General features: G+C 37.2%; 1 protein-coding gene across 2 annotated transcripts in view; it reads right to left on the bottom strand.

Moving 5' to 3' along the window:
* The window catches only part of IMMP2L (inner mitochondrial membrane peptidase subunit 2), a 406,566-nt gene extending 389,246 nt beyond the window's left edge, over positions 1-17,320 (bottom strand). For both annotated transcript variants that reach the window (XM_071423651.1, XM_071423650.1), the window contains exons 1-3: positions 17,162-17,320; positions 7,890-8,027; positions 874-977 (exon numbers count right to left, since the gene is read on the bottom strand). In XM_071423651.1, coding sequence (XP_071279752.1) covers positions 874-977; positions 7,890-8,024 — 239 coding nt within the window. In that variant the 5' untranslated portion in view covers positions 8,025-8,027; positions 17,162-17,320. The remainder of the gene's footprint in view (positions 1-873; positions 978-7,889; positions 8,028-17,161) is intronic.
* Between the last annotated feature and the right edge of the window lie 2,982 nt (positions 17,321-20,302).

Genomic DNA, 20,302 nt, shown 5'->3' on the forward strand with positions numbered 1-20,302 from the left:
CAGAAAATGAGACAGGTCACAGCGCAAATTTTAAGTGTCTAGCGCAAGAAGAGAACTGTCTTACAAATTACCACTACAGTGAAGAGGAAAGAAAAAAATGAGACAATTAGAAAAGATACACAACATAAAGGCAGTTAGATAATATGGCTTCCAAAGACATTTTTGTTACAATTTACATATTGTGCATTTCACTTACAAAACTAAAACCTTAAGCTTAAACTCTCCAAGCATATAATATGAGTCTGTATTATATCCCTGTGTCAGTTATGTGCACTTTGACATTCCATTTCTATATTATATTAAGGCTGAAATGAAGTTTCTGTCCTCTGTTAGTCTTGAGTACTTTGAACAGTGAAACACTGCCACCTTTTGGCTTGATACATAGGCCTCCCAATTTTAAATGTAGAATTCTATATTTTGCTCCATTTGTCCTTGTGGAGGTGGTTGAATCCTTGAGGTCTTATCTTAAATTTTATTCAGTAGATATACTTCACCAGGAAGAAAAACATACAGTACTAGTCAATAAGGAAATTTTTTCTCATAAGTACATGGCCAAGCAACCCAAAACTACACTCCTTTAGGCCACATGATGTTTTATCTATTTTCCATCTCACAACTCTTTGTTCTTGGCAGTTTTGGTACACATACACACTGTATCACATGATACCTTGCACTGCATTCCTTTCAAGTAAAAACCAGATAATGCATTCTTTGAACATCTGAGTTTTGAAAACAGACAATAGAAGTAACAATAATGCATTATTTAAAATGTTAGGTTCCTTGCTCATGTATATACCTACATGATTGTAGACAAAACACTGATAACTCAACACCTACATAAGCATGTATTGAAATGTATGCAAAATTACTTACACCAGTGACACAATGTCCCCACGTTGTACATCATAATTTCTAATGCTCCAGTGGTTCAAGAGTACCACATCAGATGCTTGTCTTCCCCCAGGATTCAAAGAAGGCTGAGAGAAGGGGAGAAAAACAGATCTACATTTAGATCAACACTTTCTTTTTCAATCTTCCCCCTAGTTATCTTTCCATCAACAGGGAAAACCCATTAAAATTGGTAAAAACCATACCTGCTTACTATAAGAGGCCAAGAATCTGTTACATTACAGGAAATACATTTGAAATACACTTCTTTATTAAATGACATGTTAAAAATCATTAATTTATGACAACTACTGCACGCAAATCAGATTACATAGGATACATATTTATGTTGTCATTATATTGCAAAGGCTCCATACTACAAGAGATTCATACCTCCTTGATGATTCTCATGGGCAGCTCCTCTAAGCACTGGTTCTTCCTTCTTCTTACAGCAGCCAACTGACTCCAGCTCCCCCTCCACCAACCAATCCACCCTTTTATAGCACTCTTCTTCTTATCAGCTACAGCTGTGGCCTGTTAAGGTCAGGCCTGCTCCTAATCTTTAATAATTAGCTTAGCTGCAACTCCTTAGGGGTAAGATTACTTTCTATACTACCTTTATTTTCTTATATTCTATCCCCCTACATACTTACGGCAAACCTGATGAAAAGAAGGGATTGCTGCTACTCCTTATCATTTAATATTAAAATCAAAGGAGAACCAAGTACACTAATTCCCAGGAAAAAAAAAAAAAACAAAAAAAAAAAAAAAAAAAAAAAAAAAAAAAAAACCACAAGCTTTTTACAGGCATCTTACTATTTATAAAAGCATAAAAGCATAATGCACTAAAAATTAAATACGGACTTTTAGCAATACTAATCTCAGCATCCTTTTCAAAGGGGAAAAACAAGCCCTATACCTACAGCACACACAGACACTGGCAACAAATGTGGGCTTTCCATAACAGGACACTAAAGGGCATGAACCAAAATAACCAAGTAATTAATGCATAATTAGGAGGCATATCCAATCCCCCAAAATTATTTTGTGTGATATGGTACAAAACCAGGGTACCTGATCAATGCTGCCTCTGAGTTAACTCTTGGTAAAGGGCAGAGGAAGAAACCCATCACAATACTGTCTTTATTTTTGCAAGGCTTACTTTAAAACAAAGACTCCTTTTACTTGACAGAAATTATGTAAGAGGATTCCAGACTGAAGTTTTCTAATAATTATTTCTCAGAAAGCTTTTTCAGGGTCTTCAAACAAAATTACAGTATCTCCCAAGTTGGCCAAGAGATAATCACTAATTAGAGTTAGGCAATATATGCAATAAAGCACATAGTGTTGAAACTAAGCTACTCCTCCTTTGTATGGTAATTGCAATATTAGCTAAAAATTTCGTTATTGTTGCTGTTGTTGTAGAAAAGGCACTTACAGTTTAACTTGAAGCACCACATAAACCACTGGACTTTTACTGCTAATATTCCCCTCTCCAAACTGATGGTACCTTTGATGAGTAAACCAACAGGAGGACTGAAATTAACTCTTCTCAACCCTAGTAATTACACAGTGTCAAATTTCATTCCATCATTATTCAGTAAACTGCTCTCAAATAAAATGGTTATTTAGTATTTATTTTTAACTTCAAAAGCAATGTCTCTTTATTACAGTTTCTTCATTCATCATTGCTAAATAGATTGGTTCACAAAGACATGCTTCAAATGGGACTTGTGAAAAATTAGTTTTTCAAGGTGCAAGAGGAAGTCATGTGGTAGGGTCCTAAGTAGGTGTAATTCACATGAACAGTAAGCAATAAGCTAGGTCAAAAGAATAAGCATGGGAGAGGGGAAGGGATATGACATCATATGTTTAGTTAAAGTGCAAACGAGGCCAGTTACATTTTGGGCTACAGGCAAATTTCCAGTAAGGTAAATCAGGGGATCAAAGCAGATCACTTTAATATCCATAGAGATATGGTCTGAGTCTAAGCTATAAATATATTAATACTCATTGCTGTTTTATTTACTTGACTCAATGCACTTCAAGAACCAGATAAATGAAAACCAGGAGCTAATTAGCAGTTATTTTATTAGTAGTTTTTTATCAAGAGTTCCAGAATTACTTATCACCTTTACAGCATTTTCCACCAAAGGATCAAATATTTACATACAAGAGACTTACATACAAACTCACAAACAATTCAGTCATACTCACTTTGCCAAACGCAGGTACATAGGGGCCAGAATCTTTCAACACTACTAAGTATAAGGCAGAGGCCAATCTTACAAAGCAGGAATCATACATATGACATATTCTCACAAAGTAAACTCCTTAGTACTCAAAGGTATCTGCCTTAAAAGGCCAAAAGAGGAGGATGAAACCTTTAATAGAAACCTTAAAACCATTGTTCCAAAAGATAATGTATCTCATAGCTGATATTTAGAATATCTCTAAATAAGTGCTCACACACTTTTTGTATCACATAAACTTACATCAACTACATCTTACAGAGAAATACACCAGGTAGGTACAGTATTGCCCTAGTTGCACTATCCGAGTTGACTCCTATTTTTTATGCATTTAAACAAAGGGAATACCTTAGAATTCAAATACATTTGGATATTGCATAAGCTTTTTTTAACTTAAAGCACTCTAAATGCATTTTTAACAATACCTGACCTCATTTTGACATACAGAGTGGATATTCAACTCATACATTAGAATGGTATTTGAGAAAAATACGACAGTATAGGCTTTTTTCTTCTCTCTCACAAAAAAAAAAAAAAAAACCTGACAAACATGCAGACAATAATAGTACTTTGTTAGAAGAAAGTGAAGGAAAACTAGGAGACAACTATTCATTTACATCATCACTATTGTCTATTTAAAAATTAAAAGGATAAATCCTTCAGCAAGCCTCTCTATTATAAATAACTTCTCTATTCTATATTCTTCTCTATTGTAACTAACTGAGATTCCACAACAAACAAGTATAGAAACAATACAACTTATTCCTCATGATATTTTAACTACTAGTAAGGTTTCAGGTCTAGGAAAATCAAAATACAGCTTCTGCAAAAGGAGTCAACAAATAAGGTCACAAGGACTTTTCATAAGAAACAAAATGACAGAGGTTTCTTCCTTCTAGTCTGAAGCATTATAACTTCTTTGCTCAAGTTTTTGGCATAAAAGCCTTCTACAAATAAGGCACACAGGTCTTAATTTAAACTGTGGTGCAGAAGCCACAAAACATTACTCCTTCCAATTACTAACTAATCTAATGCTAAAAGCATGCAAATTGAGATCCCCAGCCATATGACAAAGCCTCATAGGACATGAGGTTCCATAAGTAGGAGGGTAAAAACATGCCCTTTTGCTATAAATAATGATTAACTTGATAGTTGTTATGCTGCTAGTGAAGGTCACAACTTATTTGCTTGTAGCTTGGGGAACACAAACAATATTCACATGAGCTTACAGGCTTAAGTACAGTAATCCTAATAATAAAGTTAGGAGAAACTGCCACAGAATAATTACAACTGCTATTATGCATAATGGAATAGAACATTCAATAATGTTTGCTGCAGAAACATGAGTGCTTCATCAGAGATCGCTGCTCAGGCCACTTCCTATAATCCTTGGTGTTGAACTGTTTGCAATAGAACTTGCATATAAAGCTGCACATACACTGTCATTTTCTATCCCACTTTAAAACAGTCCATTTGATTTAGTGAATTTACAAATTTATATATCCGTGAGGGGTTCCTTTTCCACATCTTTATGTATGAAGAGTCTGTCATACTGGACAAGCAATAAAACTCAATAAAAAAATAACATAAATCAATATCAAAGTGTCCAGATGACAACAAACATTTTGAAGACACTACAAGAAGTCACACAAAAAAAAATTCACAACAGTCAATTAAGAAATCTTACTACCAGTTATTTTTTTCACTTACATTTAGTATGGTAAACAGATTACAAACTCACTATAAACACACAATTATTAGAATGCTAGATGAGCATATCAATCTAAAATCCTGAGCAACAAAACTACCTCATGTGATGATTTAAAAACCCAGTAAATTTGGAAATGAAAGAGAAGGTAATGAAACTATTAAAACTGTTAAAATTATAAACTGCAATAGCTCACACTTATTCCCTATAGGTTAGAGTTAATACACATATACACTGAAGTCAGCACAAGTGAAATTATGACAGGTGGCTGAAAGCACTGAAAAATACAAAATCAGCTGGAGACAATGGAATGCATGAAGTCTTTCTTAATTGGTTGGGTCAGAAAATTTTAATTTTCATTAGAAGCTTTATTCATATGCTTGCCAGGGTGTCAAAAAGTGTTCCCATATTCAGCAGTAAAGCTGCTTCATAGTACTGAACAAAAGGAGAAAGTGTAGGGGGAGAGAAAGCACACAGCAGAGAACAAGAGTAGGAGAACAAGCATGACACAGAGAAATTAATTTCTTGCTTCTTGTCAAAACTTTTAATTTCAGGCTCATCAGGAGCCAGAATCATGAGTATACAAAGCCAGCTAGACATTTTAGAGGTCTATTACAAAGAGATTCTTGAGAATCTTACCATGGTATCAAATTGAGAAGATAAGGTATCACTGGAAGCATGTGATTGAAGGATACAATCTGACTTCAAACTGACTGAACCTCAGTCTTTCTCATACATATGGCTTTAAGATATGTTGGACATAGATCACTCTCCAAAGAACACAGAATTGCAACAAGACCAGTACTCCCTCAAGCTACTCTTAAAGAGAGAGATATATTCCTTATAATTGTGTCCCTGTCAGACTTGCTTAGATGTCTAATAAATCTTGGCAAGGAAATTAGTATCTTATTAAAAGCACTAGGAATTTTTTTTCAATCTGAAAAATGGCCATATCCATAGAAGTTTAAAACAAACCTCTATTTCAGTTCTGTTTCAGAATACAACCAGAGAGTTTTACAGACACTGAAGTGTCAGTAAAATTATAAATGTCAGCTTTCAAGCTATCCATTCAGTCAACAGAGGGAATGTTTAGTTAACAGATACAGAAAGTGAAAAGCTTCAATTTTAATAATCCAGTGAATATATATTGCTTTCCCTTTGTCAGGTTGAATAAATCTAAGAAAATTACTGTAGAGTTCTTCAAATCTTCCATGGATAAACCACAGTCAACTATTTGCTCTTCAAGTGAGTAGCAAAGCAACACTCCAAAACAATACCAGAGCACTCTCAAACACTTGGGACTGACTTCAAAGAAAACATAAAACTGAGGTACTAACCAGAAGCACAACAGACTTGTGGAGAGGGAAATCTAAGAAATTTCTTTCCAGCTACTGAAGCAAAACTATTGCACAATAATGGATGTCAAACAGAACACTGCATCAGAGGCAGAAAAAGATCAAACAATAAATGGCAATGTGGTGTGCTAAAAAAACCATTTAAATGTTTAAATGCTCAGGTCACACCCACTAATAGCAAAAAAAACCCCAAAAACAGAAACAAACAAAGGCAGAAAGCCAAAACCAGAAAATCCAACATGAATCTGCATCTTAAAATATTCCATGTGCCTCTACACCTGCAACAGAGGCAAAAAATGGGAAGATGGAAAACAGAGAAGTCGTAGTCGTCTGGCTAATTTTGTACTTCTCCAGATGCTGTGCTATATGTTTGAAGTCCTCCTGTCTGAAGATAGCAAAAAGATAACAAAACAGGTTTTTTTTCACAGTTTTCCCTTCCTCTCTTTTTTAGTGCAAAGGTCTGGCTCTGCAACTGCAAGCCCTCAGATTGTCCTCACTTTCACTGGTCATCAATGATATTCAGAAAAACATCTGTGAAAAAGGCAATAATAACTTACACTACACCTAGCTTTTGGCCTTGGACTGTAGAATTACTCGAGTAACATGATTTTATTTTCATTCCTGTTCTTGATATGAGAGCTGCCTGTTGAGGTTTCTGGACAGAGTTTAAACATCAGATTACAGACTGCCACAAAAGACACAATGCCACTTTGCCATTCCCTCCTCCCCACCACATACTTTTTAGAACATTAAACATAAATCAGCCAAGTGCAGGATCAAGCCTAAGTTTTCCAGCCCGTGCGTAAATTCTGCATAATTCAAATGCCAACAGCTGGTCATGATTGCTGTGAAATCTCTCTTCAAGGTTCTGAGCTTATTAAGACAATCAGAAAAGACAGCTTGCCATCCAAAAATTAAATCCTTACTCTCTACTTATTGAAATGTTGCAATATTGGAACAAAATACATCATTGTTATCAGTGGTGATGCATACCAAAGTGCAGTGCATGTGATTTAAAATGCAAAGTAACAACATGGAAATTTTCTATCTACATTAAAATATAGCTTTTTCAAGACCAAATAAATGGTGAAAAAAATAGTATTCATGAGTATTTATTTATCACCTAAATGTTACACATTCTATTTATATTTACTTTCTTATGCTGTATAAGCATGCAATATAACCAAAGTAAAAACAGTGAACTAATGACTATTTCCTGATAAACAGAAGCAATGACTGTAGATTCATGCCACTTTCAGTATTCTTCCCTGCAATTGTGCCATATGTGTTCAATAGTAAGAACAAGTATAGCAAGAAACAGTTTTACCATACAGTTACTATAATGTCGCTACTAAAAATTAATAAAGCCTCCTTGTGAGTCATCAATTCAATCCCAAGCAACAAAATATATTGCTCCAAATATTTCTAAATGTCTAGGAAGGTATCAAAACAATCTATCACAATTTCTCCATATATTTTCTTTTTACTGACACAGAATTTTGGGAAGTTTTGCTCTCAAAATCTTTTCACTCACATCATAAAATATTTAACAAAGTAGAAATTAAACTATTCCATACCAGAACGTCATTTAATAACAATTGAGAAGAAGATTTTTTTCACCTTGCTATTATCAGTGGAGAGCAACCTTTTAATTTCCTGAAAGACAAAAGATATTTCCAGCAATACCTGCATTGATGCTCCTTCCACCCTTGCGACACAGGCAACTCTATCCAGAAAAGTCACAGTTACAGGAACGGCAACAAAGAAACCTTTAAAAAAGGCTTTAATGTATCTCCTCCCCAAACCCTGAGCCTGTGCCATAGTCTGAAAAACATGAAGGAAAGAAAAAAGTCGTTATAGAAAAAATTTGAAGTAACATCAACATGTTGTAATTTAACACAGAATAATTAAGAATAAATTTATTATCTGTTAGAGGTTCACAATATTCAGAGTGAAAAAAAAAGAATGTGCACATGAGAATGGAAAAAACCCCAAACCAACAAACCAGAAATCTTAATCAGATTTTAAATGTCTATTCTACATAACAGAGCTTGGTACTTCACATTTACCCTTTAGCTAATTTGAACATTTCTTGCGATCTTGTGCTAGCAGAAGTACTTGATACAAATTATTCAAGGTGGCAGGTAAGCAAGAACCGAAGTGATGCAAGCGGACATAATTTAATAATGCATTTTGGAAGAAAAAAGCATTGCAAATAATTTTCTCTCCACACACTGGTATTTATTCATTTTTCACCCCCAAAGGCGGATTGTGTTAAGCAAAGGAAAGCTATTTGCAACACATCACCTTTTCTTTATTAAATCTTTTCACAAATGAAAATGCATAAATGCATCATTTCCACACTGGTGGTACTGCAAACATAAAATCAATTCAAATTGTCACTTATATCATAGGGACACACCATAACATGATGACTGCTTGTTCACCACTCCGTCACAAAGTTAAAAGTATGCTGGCAGACTAGGCAGCTACGTAATGACACATGGGATGATTCCACTCCAACTCCATGTATTACACTATCTCTCATCTCTTTTATTTAGCCCTGAACATGCTTGGAAAATACCTACAAAGTGCACTGAAACACCTGCTGTTTGTTTGTATTAGTCATACCTCTGAAAAGCAAGCTGAATATCCAGGTACTACTGCATAGACCCAAGCCTAATTTACATAACTGCAGTTTTAGTATAAGAAATGCCGTCTTTCACCTATTGGCAACTCCCTTTTAAACTGCTGCTTCCACCTAATGAATCCTTGGTAGATCAGCTTGTGTTTATATCCAAGAATATAGAGTTATTTTTCAATTAAAATAATAAAAAGTGTAAATATATGCAGTTTCATTCAATCCTCTTACAAAGTACTTACAATTTCACAATATAATCCTTTTTTCTTTGTTGCATTTTCAGAAACATGGAAGTGATTAACTATTTGTATGCAGAATATAAACTGATATCACACAGAGGAATTAGTACTGAAGGTAGTACTTCTGTCACAGATAGAGCTTCTTCATTCCAAAGAACCATAAACTTAGAAGAGAAAATTCAGTTCTACAAAGTAAGCCATCTGCATATTTGTCACTAGAATTCTTTATAGATATTAACAGCTTTGCAATGACAGGCAGGATCTGTCTTCTGAGACTATTACTTCTGACATTCACCTTCAAAAGGTTTTAATTTTTTTTTTTTTGAGTGGAAATATTTCATCATCTGTGACTTGCTCAAAGTTTAAATTTTCACACTGCTTATAATTCAGGCATTTTCTTTCTGAACATTTCATGAAAACATTTTCAATTTGTACCAATCACTTTTACAAATAATTTGAAATAGGTTATGAAACAGAACAAAACCCTCAACATTTCAAGACAAAAGCTATAAGGATTTACTCTCAGCTTATAATTTAAGAACTGGTTATTAGACTCAATCCACCAAAAGAAACTATTGCCTCAACCAGTAAAGCTTTACCTTTGGAAAATATGCCACCTAAAAATAAAATCTCTAAAAATCAGGGTTTTGTCCACCTTTTGACTACATTATTGCCTACACCTTAATACTCTTCTCTCAACCTATTTACTTTGAATTTTGCATCTCGAGTTTTGTGGCTGGAACTCTACTTCTCTGCTATGAGGTCTGGCATCTCAGACCTCCTCTGCTCTAATAGCAATGCCAGCCACAAAACCCCATTTCAAGACTTTACACACAAATATATTCACCATGTTCTCCAGAGTAACTTGAGCAGGAAAACACTGTCTGACGCATGTATCACAATACGGCTGATTTAAGAATAGTTTTTAAAAACTCAGAAATCAAACTTTACTTCTCTTAAAATTCCTCAAACATCTTTTTCATTAATAATGAAACATGAATCCTGTCTACTGAATCCATGGACAGATATTGTCATAAACCTCCTACAGAAGCCCCATGCTAGTATCTACAGAAAAATCCAGAATCTGAAGAGAAGTAATTGGTCAGACAATCCACAGGAGACCAACCATATGCTTCCTAGAACTACAAGCTAATTAATAGTGACAGAGAATCTAGCAGTCAGGTTAAAACTGCTAAGACAAAATGCTTCTTTCTCAGTACACCACTTGGACAAGGCAACACCAGCAGTATTAAGCAGCTGTGGACAACACTGGGAATTAAAGTCTTACTTTTCTGGGTTTGAACACATGTAGCATTACATGGCACAATATAAAAAAAATGAGGGGAAAAGCACCAGCAGCACCCCTACAAGCAATCAATTTGCAAAGCCACCAAAACCAACAACTTATGTGCTCAAGGACTTCTCTACTTGTCCCGAATTTTTTCCTCTCCTCCCCTCTCCTCTTGGTAAAAGATCAAACCACTGGTTTCATCTTCCCTGTACACCAAAATGATGAGTCCTTCATTCACAATGATGAGCTACATTCTGAACTTTTCCTGGTTCCCCATCTCCCACAGCAAAGGACAGTTTTTCCCCATAGCACAAACTGAGCCACTCAGCAGAAGCCTTTCTTTCCAAAAGACATCAAACACTTGCACACACATTTCAAACAATTTGAGAAGAACTCTTTAAAAACAATCCATCTATAACCTTAAGTCCTTTGATACAACAAAACATTTTCAACACATAGCTAAGTTACTACACATCAGTATCTGACTTAACAGTGCCCACATTTTTGCCAGGTCTGCTTCATAAACTTTCCCCTCTAAAAAGCACAAACGAGTAAATGCTCGAACATGCAGAGTTCCCATGCAACTGTTGACAAAATAGTTGACCACCCAACTGCCAGTAAATGGGAAGTTTCCCCTCACTCTTTCCATACAAGGAGCTTCAAGTTGTCTTGCACTGCCACAGGGGAAGGGCAGCAGAAAGGCAATTTGCAGCATTACCTTCTACCAGTAACTGGACACGTGAACGGATAAATTCACCTGATAATACTGCTGGATTAAAATGTTCAGTGTTGTTTTTTCTTAAACTTTGATGGTTGTAGGAGAAAAGAAAGGGAAAAAGTAATGATAAGCATTTACTGCACTCACAAGAGAGAATTTAGGGCAGTAAAGGGTAGACACAAAAACGACCCTTAAAAGAAAAAAATTCTGGTTGGAGTTTTTTTTATAAAGAAAACATAAGATAGTCATCATTCCTGAAGATAATATTCTGCTCTTAGAGATTTCTAAAATATCTGTAGATTTTAAAAGCATCATATTTCTGGAGTGAAATTCTGAAATACAGTGCAGTGTCAGGTTTACGATGACAGGTTTAAATGCATGTCAGTGAGGCAAGCCAAGTATTGTTTGCTGAAAAAAATAATTTCCCTAACACATATTTCTGTATCTCTGACCAAATTGACACCTTGAATAAGATCAACAAATCACAACACTTAAAAGATGTGGGGGAAAAAAAGGAAGTAACATAACCAAATACAAAAAAACCAGAATAAAATACTTTCGAGATGCATACACTTTTCAGCACCTCTAAGTTACACTTGGTTTAGGGAAAAAAAACCCCACAGAATAACTCAGTAGAACTGACAAACTTCAAACCAACAACCTTGAAAACTTGTTTGAACTGGAAACATGGACAAGAAAAATCCAAGATCAAAAATGCTAGCATATAGCAGGTCAAAGCATTAAGAATTTCACATTGTGCAGCTCAGAGATTAAGGCAGATGGAGCACAGCATTATCCAGACTGAAGTATTTGGTGCACAAAAGGTCCAGGGATTATAATGAGCCCCTCATGGGTACTACAACATATGGAGCAGAGATGCTATTTAGATAGCTCTCTGTGTATAAAATGTTTATTTTTTCTTACACTTGCCTGCATGTTAGAAGACACTGTTTATCACACAGCCTGCAGAAAATCATCAAGTAATTCAGAAAGCCCCAGGTTACAATATATTTGCAAACCTAGGTACTTAAAAATTACCCACAGAAGTATGATAGGAAAAATAGCTGTAAAAACAAGGCATTAGCAGTCATCCGCAAAGGAAATAGAATGGCCCCTGATGTGCTTCTACAAAAAAAGTGAGGGAACAGGAAGGAGGGAATTACAACCTATATGCAAAACAAGTACCCCATCAAGACTGCTACATTAGTGTGAAATTATCTATTTGATCTTGTTCAGGAATTAGTAACTATATGATATATAGTTCAAGAATCCATTGAAACAACCAATTTCTCTGTCAATCAAAATATGCATTTTTAAATAAATCAATTGCACCACATAGAATTCAGGATATATGGTTTGAAAATAAAGAAGACTTTCATAACAAAAAAGTCCATAACACATGAATAAGCCCAATTTTATTGTGTCCTATAAAACATAAAACTGAGGACAAAAGCTTTTGTTTTAAGACTGTTCTAATTTGAAGATGAGGTTGTACCTGGCTTAATCACCATGATTAACAGGATACTGTTCAGTATAAGAATTTGTGTGATCTTTTTAACACACTCTTTTTCTACAATCTTTCATGATACAAGGCCAGAGCTAAATACTGCCATGCAGCCTGAGCCTAATTTCCCATTTTAGTTCTACATTTCCGTAATTTTTATATTATAGTGATTACTGTAAGGGTACAAGCATGCAGAGTTTTTAGTAGGCTGATTTAACTCATATATATTTATCCAAGTACAGGCTTGGACATGATGGTGATGAATGCCACGGAAGAATCAAAATAGACTAGCCCATAAGTTTTCAGTTAGAATAATCAATATAGATCAGTGCATTTAAGTTTTCATATAAAAATCCTATCTAGTTCCAGAAGAAGCTCTCATTTATCCTTCAATAAAGCCAACTCTATCCTGGTATTATTCCACTATCGTGGTAACATGTCTATTCAATTAATGTATTTATATTCTGCACAGGTTTTACTCATCCTATCCCTTCATCATATTACTCTCTCTCCCCCAGCACACAGACATGAAAGAACACCCCTCGATTTTGAGTTTGGAAATATCTCAGGTCATAGAAACAAATGTTGTGTTACTGAAGAAGAAAATCATAAACTAGTCTGCAATTTCAGCAACTGCACACATATGCTCTGCTGTTCTTTTTTCTTTTCTCTAAATTAGTCTTTTTGTTCTGAGACCCAGATGTTTTGCTTGTTCCAAATACAAAGTAGGAGATTTTGTTAGTTTCAACTCCATTTTGTACAATTTTCTTATGCCTTTGCTTGAATTCAAGCAATTACAATTTCCATGTAATAGCTCTCAGCCCTATGAAATATGTAGAATTTTTCCAGTATACCACAGTAAAGAAAAACAATAATAAAAATCCATTTTTCTAATCTTCTCAGTGCTGTAACATACAGAGAAGTTCCCAGAAGCAGACAAAACCAGATCAACCATAATGAGCTTTCAGTTCACAAACCAAATAGAACAATAACCATCAACATAATCAGTCATAGAATTATTGCTGGGGGAAAAAAGTCAGTCTAATGTGGAACTGATTCTTCTTTTAATATACTATTACTATATCCCATCACTGGGATCTATGTCATGTCAAAGGCTTAGTTGATGTGTTGGTTGTAACTGGAAAGAAATTCATATTGCTTATACTTAGAAATTAATTTTGTGTTTCAAGTACACAGATTTTACCCTAATGGACAATCTTGTACTTCCAAACAGAACATTTTACTGTTCAAATATAAGCAAAACTAGAAGAAAACACAGCTGTAGATCAAAGTTACTCTCAGCAATCAAATTAACAGCTAGCTTAGCATGGCAAGTAATCAGCCATCCCTTAGCTCTGACGAGTTATTCAGGATTCCATTTTATACACACAAGCATCAAGGATAGAAATTACAATTAAAAACATTAGCAATTGTTACAAATCAGATTTTTTCCCAGCACTTAAAACTTCAGATGTAATGAAATATCTTCCAAGTACTAGCACACAGGTGACTGGCAGAGTACCAGTCCTTCTAACATACAAGTTACAATATTTGGGTTTATTCATGTTCCTGCACCTTCAAAGAAACTAAAGATCATTAATATATACTGTAGATAAAGGAAAGTACTAAATTACATTGATTTTTGGAACTCACTTAAGAGAGCAACATAACACATGTTCAGCTTCTTACAACTGAAAGTTTTGTGCTGCTTTCAGCCTAAGGATTCAATGCCAGCAACCAAAGTTAATTGTTTAAATTAAAGTGTCCTTTGCAAATAACTACCAGCTGCTGCTATGTTTTGCTCTCAAGTAGACTGCATAAATGAGGAGTTACTTTGAAACTTACTGAATTTGTAATTTATATTTACAGTAAACAACATCATAACCTTTGAATTTCAATGAATTTGTGCATTCATCTAGTCAACTCTCTGGATTCTTTCAAGCACCATTGAACTGTGATGTTAGTTGTGGTTATCCAGAACCAAATTTAGGCAAAAACAAAGACAAAAAAAAAAGAGGAAATATTCATTTTTCACCAAAATATATAACTTCAAGTATTCAGATATCATTCAATGAACAGCCTAAAAGTAAGAATAACAGCACTCAGCTTCAAGCATTAATATCATCAGAAACAAATTCTTCTAAAAGATTTTGCTTTTCGATTAAGAAGTTTCATATGGAACAGGGAAGGTTCTTCTAGCCTAATAGAAAGTCAAATGAATACACAAACAAATTAATAGAAGAAACTAGAGTCTCAGCTATGAATCTTTAAAGCATGCCAGTATACACTGAGTATGAGGGCAGAAAAATGACTGAAAATAATATTTATTATGGTATGAAAAAATGATGCCAAGAGAAAGAATAGAAAATTCTTTTACTATTTGAAAGGTATTTTCCATTTTCATCATACTTCACAAAAATAACTACCTCTCCCACAACTACTGTAAAAGCAGCTTTGTGTATCCTTGTTCAAAGTAGGGAAATTGGGACTGACTCCTCGACAGAAAATTCCCATGAAACCCAGCAGTAAAACCTAATGAACGAACTACTCACCATCTACTGTCTAGGGAATAGTAATAAACTAAATGTATAAACTAATACAGAAAATTATGCCTTCAAAAACAATTGCCTTTATTTTAACCACTCATGTTTTATCCTTGAACTCTAGAGGTCACTGTGGGAGTTGTTAAGAGCAGACCTAGGGTACTCCATCATTCCCCACCATATTGATTTTGAGTCTGGGATTCTTGATAACTTAAACTGCCTTGTAAGTTTCTCAGGTCCCAAGAATAAGCAAAACAGCTTAACAAGCATAAGGATATGGATTTCCAGAAACAGATGAAATCTATGGCACCCTAGTCATCTTATAAAGATCTCACCACAAAATTACAACTGTGACTGTGAAACCCTTTGAATCTTCAAATTATTGCTAGCATGCTTAAAATATTATTTTCAGAGATGTGGATATCACCCACTACTATACCACATGTATAGTTATTTATCAACAGTTCCAGGAGAAAATTTATTTTGGTAAAAACATACACATTAAATAAAAGAACCTGTATTTTTTAAAGTAAATTAAAGACTCCTGAAAATCTTCCAAATACAGTAGTTAAAAATGTCAAGTTTTTTTTTACAAATGTATATGTATTCAGTTACAAAGCTGCATATTGGAAAAAGTAAGTCTAATTCTGAAGTTTTCTAGAGGAATTATTTCATTTAACCTGAAAATCCTCAAGAGGTTCTGTCTTCCTAGTATATTTTGTTGACAATTTTGATTTTCTTCCTAGACCAACAGTGAACAAGTATGTGTGGCATCTGCTTTTAGGGGAGGAAAAGAAAATAAAACCGTAGTGGTACAAGAAAGTTATTTAGAGGGATATGTAAAGCAGCTTTGCCTATTCTGGTATCTTGGTGTGCTCAATGAATTCCAGTTCCACAGAACCAGAATGGTAATTAAAAAAAAAAAAAAAAGGTAAAACTTCTGTGATGGAATATTGACTAATTAAAAGACTTTACAAAGTTAGAGTCTACTTGTTCTTCAGCTGCACTTTTTCTATCTAAGGTTTTTGCCAACTTTAAAAAAGTAGGAACACCAGAGAGACATGTCTAGGAACTGGCTGAATCTCTTCAGCTTCAAGCATTGCAGTCTTTATACACAGAAGCATTTAACTAAGAACAGATTGTAGGACAAGCACCAGACGTGGAAAAGCAGCCACTTTAGGACAAGTTATATCATTGTATCATTATAAGCAAACAAACAAAGAAACACAACAACAAAAAATTCTGTCTCAGATGTCCAGGCTGTAGGGTAGCAGGAAAACCACTCCATCAGGCTACCGGAGAACAGCCATTAACAGTAGTCCTCATAGGACAAATACAAGATGTGATAGAAGTTTAATAAAGCAGAAAATAAAGCAGATAGAAGTTTAATAAAGCAGCTGCATTTAGTCCAGGGCCAAGCGCCGTGCACAGCACAAGTCCCAGTTGCAGACATGATGCCAAGGAACGGCAGTAGAACCCCGGAGTCTCTTCCAAGCCCATTCCCCCGCCCAAGCCACGCCGCCTTCCACCGGCAGCCGGGCACGGCCGCCTGCCGCAGCACCTCTGCCAGGCAGAGGGCGCACAGAGCAGCGGCGCTTCTCGCTATTGACTCGGCCGGTTCTGTTTAATCCAGTCCCTTCCCACGGGAAATAGCCCTCCCGGTAATCTGAGGGGTGAAGAAGGGAGGGATCGCACACGCGACTGGCGGCGGACAGGCAGCCGCGGCCGCCATCAGCGAGCGGCGCTTCCGCCGGCCCGGCGGGGCCCGCCCCAGTGAGGCGGAGCCGGGGGCGGAGGCAGGGGCGGGGCAGGGGCGGCACCGGCTGCGGGCGCGAGCTCTCGGCCGGGCCCGCCGCGCGGCGCCTGCCTGTCCCCGCCGCCGCACCCTGAGCCCCCTCTGCTCGCGCCCGTCCCCGCTCCCTCCTCCACCAGCGGGCTCCCCGGCCCCTTCCCCGCCCCGGCTCTCCGAGCCCGCCCGGCTCCCGTGGCTCCGCCCGGCTCCCGGCCGCTCCCGCCGCTTACCCTTTGCTCCGTTCCGCGGGGGGGCGGGCCGCAGCCGGCCGCGTCACGTGACGCGCGGGCGCGGGGCCCGCGGTGCTCCCGGAACGGCCGCCTCGGGCCGCCTGAGGGGCCGCGTCTGCCGCCGCTGCACCGCGCGGCCTGGCGGGCTCGCCTTGGACCGCACACAGGGCAAGGCAGGCCCTGCACGGGATAAGGTGCTCCGCCTGGTCCTTTTCCAGCCCCCCTAGTTACAGTTTGAGTCCCCAAAAAATTGAGGATGCTGCATTGCATTGGCTGTTTTCCTTCAGTGAGGATAGATATTCATATACATAAAGATATACTCTTGTGGCCATTTTTTGGCAATTGGACAACAATAAATCTCTTTCGATATTCATATGTGTGAAAAGTGCATATTATATGGCTCTACGCAGATATTTACTATATGTATTTTGATGTATTGATTAGTAGTGCTATATTAACATTTTAATAATATAAATGTAGTCTTGTAGTTAAAAGGTAACTTTTGTACTTTAAATAAGAACTATGTAAGTGGGATAATTTTTTAAGAAAGGAATGAGGCACTCACACCAGATGGCAGCCACAAGACATTTAAATCTTTCAGAGAAAAGGAATTTATTGTTCTCTTATCAGAAGAAACTGAATTGTTCCCGCCTAGGTAAAGATCAAAGGTGCTTTAGGATTAGGAGGAAGAAGTTGAGGATGACCAGACCGAATCCTTTGTTTGAATAGAATTTATGCATCATGTAAGGAGTGTATGAATATGCCACAGGCTATAGCTCTTAAGGGTTAATCCTTTGTTAACTGGGGTCCTTTTTCGGGCTCATGCTGCCCAGAAAAAGCTACCCGGACATCTGTAACTCTTTGTCTCTATTGTCTCATATTGTCCTAATTCTAATTAATTGTCCAAATTATTATTAATTGTATTACTATTTTTATAACCATTTTATTACTATTAAACTTTTAAAATTTAAAAAAACCCAAGTGATTGGTGTTTTTCACGATATGTAATCCTGGGAGTTCTTAATATTTCAGTACAAAGCTGTTCTGTACCTTGCATACAGTGTAACCCACACAGAAGTGCAGATTTTTGTTCAGCTGATGACTTCCCATGAGCACCCCAGATGTGGTCGGCACCGATGTCAGCCACATCTGGTGCATACAGAGCTGGCTGCATTGTACTGGCTTCATGGAGGGTGGCTGGGTCTTCCTGGCTGGTGCAGATGGATACACTAGGGCTTGTGCTTTCATTCAGTGATTAATTGTTTTTATTGGTTGCTGTAACAAATGTGGGTGCCAGTATAGTCTGAAGAAGGTTTTTCCACGTAGCTCATGTACCTTCAAGAGTCAGTGGGCAAGTTCATGGAGGGAAAATCCATTACAGATTATCACACACATAGAAACTACCTCTGGCTCAGGCTGTTCCTAACTAGAAGCTGGAGATACTTCTACTAGTCAGGCCATTGTTGGAAACCAATGTAAGATGACACCTCTGCCCGTGTCTGTGCAGTCAGATATTTGCAATTTCTTGCTAAAATGTTATTTTTAAGCTCAAGTATAAAATTGTCCATAATTGAATTGATCTTGACTTCGAGGCTGAGCTATGAAAGTATGAATGCATAGTTCCCTGTAATCTGATCGTGTCTTTCTACAGAGATAAAATATTTGCACAGTTGTTGATATAGGAGCCAACTATCTTAGAAGACACTGCAGTAGAGTACTTATTAATAAATTGAATTGGAAGGCACACTTTAAGACCACTTTTAGTACAAGGTCCATGAATTATGTACACATAGTCTATAAAATTTCTTGTTACGCACTATTCCAAACACACCATGCCCAGCATCTTATAAAATCCGAACCTTTCGGCAATGCTTACTGCTTTTCATGCTTTGTTTTGTGGGGCTGGGGTGGGGGTTGCTTCATGGTGATGGTGTTATCCCACAGTCATTTTGTGCCCGGAATTGTCACTGCCCTAACTGCCTTCCCCCTCGCCTCCTGCTTGCCCCCTTCTCCGCCGTGGCTTTGGGGATGCCATGATGGGTGAAGGGGGGCCCGGGATCCTGCAGGGGCTGGAGCTGGAGCTGGTCCTTCCTTCCAATGCAGCATCCACACAGCATAGCGAGTGGATTTGACCTGAGATCCTGTTGCCCTGTAGGGTTTTTTATTGGTTTTTTTTTTCCTTCAGCATTGCAACCAGGGCCTGCCGGTTTGCTTGCCTGCTTCCCTGCCACTCGGGAGCTGAGGGCCAGCGGTGTGGTGCCAAAACCCGGGACCAGGAGTGCCTCCTGCCGGCCCCCTGTGCGCTAGGCTCCGAGGCTCCTGTTCACCGCTGTCTCTACACCACACGCCTGCCCGCCTTCTCCCTGTTTCCCGGCCATTTGAGGGTCCAGAGCCAATGTGTGGGGTGCCACGGGGACTGGGAGAGGGTCATGGTTTCCATTCCAGGGAAGTTCCCGCCTTCCTTTGCAGACACCTGTCTTTTAAACCAGAACATGCTTAAAACATTTTTATGCAAGAAACATAATTAGCTTTGGTGTGATTTTGTTTTCTGAAATACACGATCTGATATATATCACTTGATGTCACCATATATGCTATGCAGGGAAAACCAGTGATTGTTACCCTATCTCAGTTTTTGTTTTCCTTTGACACACTTTTAAATAAGCATTACCTTTACAATCAAATAAGTCTTACTAATTTTGTTGTTGGTTAACTTTTATTTAATGCATTCTTTAACACATTTGAATATTGTGCTGTCTTTAAGATTCTACAGGTAGGTTATCAGTGCACTGTGTAGAAATCAATAGAGTATTTGGCCACTGCTGTCCACCATGTCCATTTCATGTAAATATTTTACTGTGAAACCTTCACTAATTGTTTACAAATATTGCTGCAAAACACAATATTGTCTTTTCAATTGTAACATAAGAGAAACACCTTACAGGAATGTGCCTCAGTGTTTCCATGCACTTGAAGCTGACATTATTTCATAAGTCGCTCTAAAACTCCTGAGCTGAAACTCTTTTCAGATTAAAGATTGTTGCTATAAACCTCTCAAAATCAAATCATGGCTTGTAAGTTCTCTTCATTTTGAAATCAGGTGTGTGCTAAGCAACTAGCAGGAAATGCCCATTCTTACTC

Source organism: Agelaius tricolor, unplaced genomic scaffold, assembly GCF_023055355.1.
Source record: "Agelaius tricolor isolate 1412-34295 unplaced genomic scaffold, bAgeTri1.0.p SCAF_3, whole genome shotgun sequence".
Classification (NCBI taxonomy): domain Eukaryota; kingdom Metazoa; phylum Chordata; class Aves; order Passeriformes; family Icteridae; genus Agelaius; species Agelaius tricolor.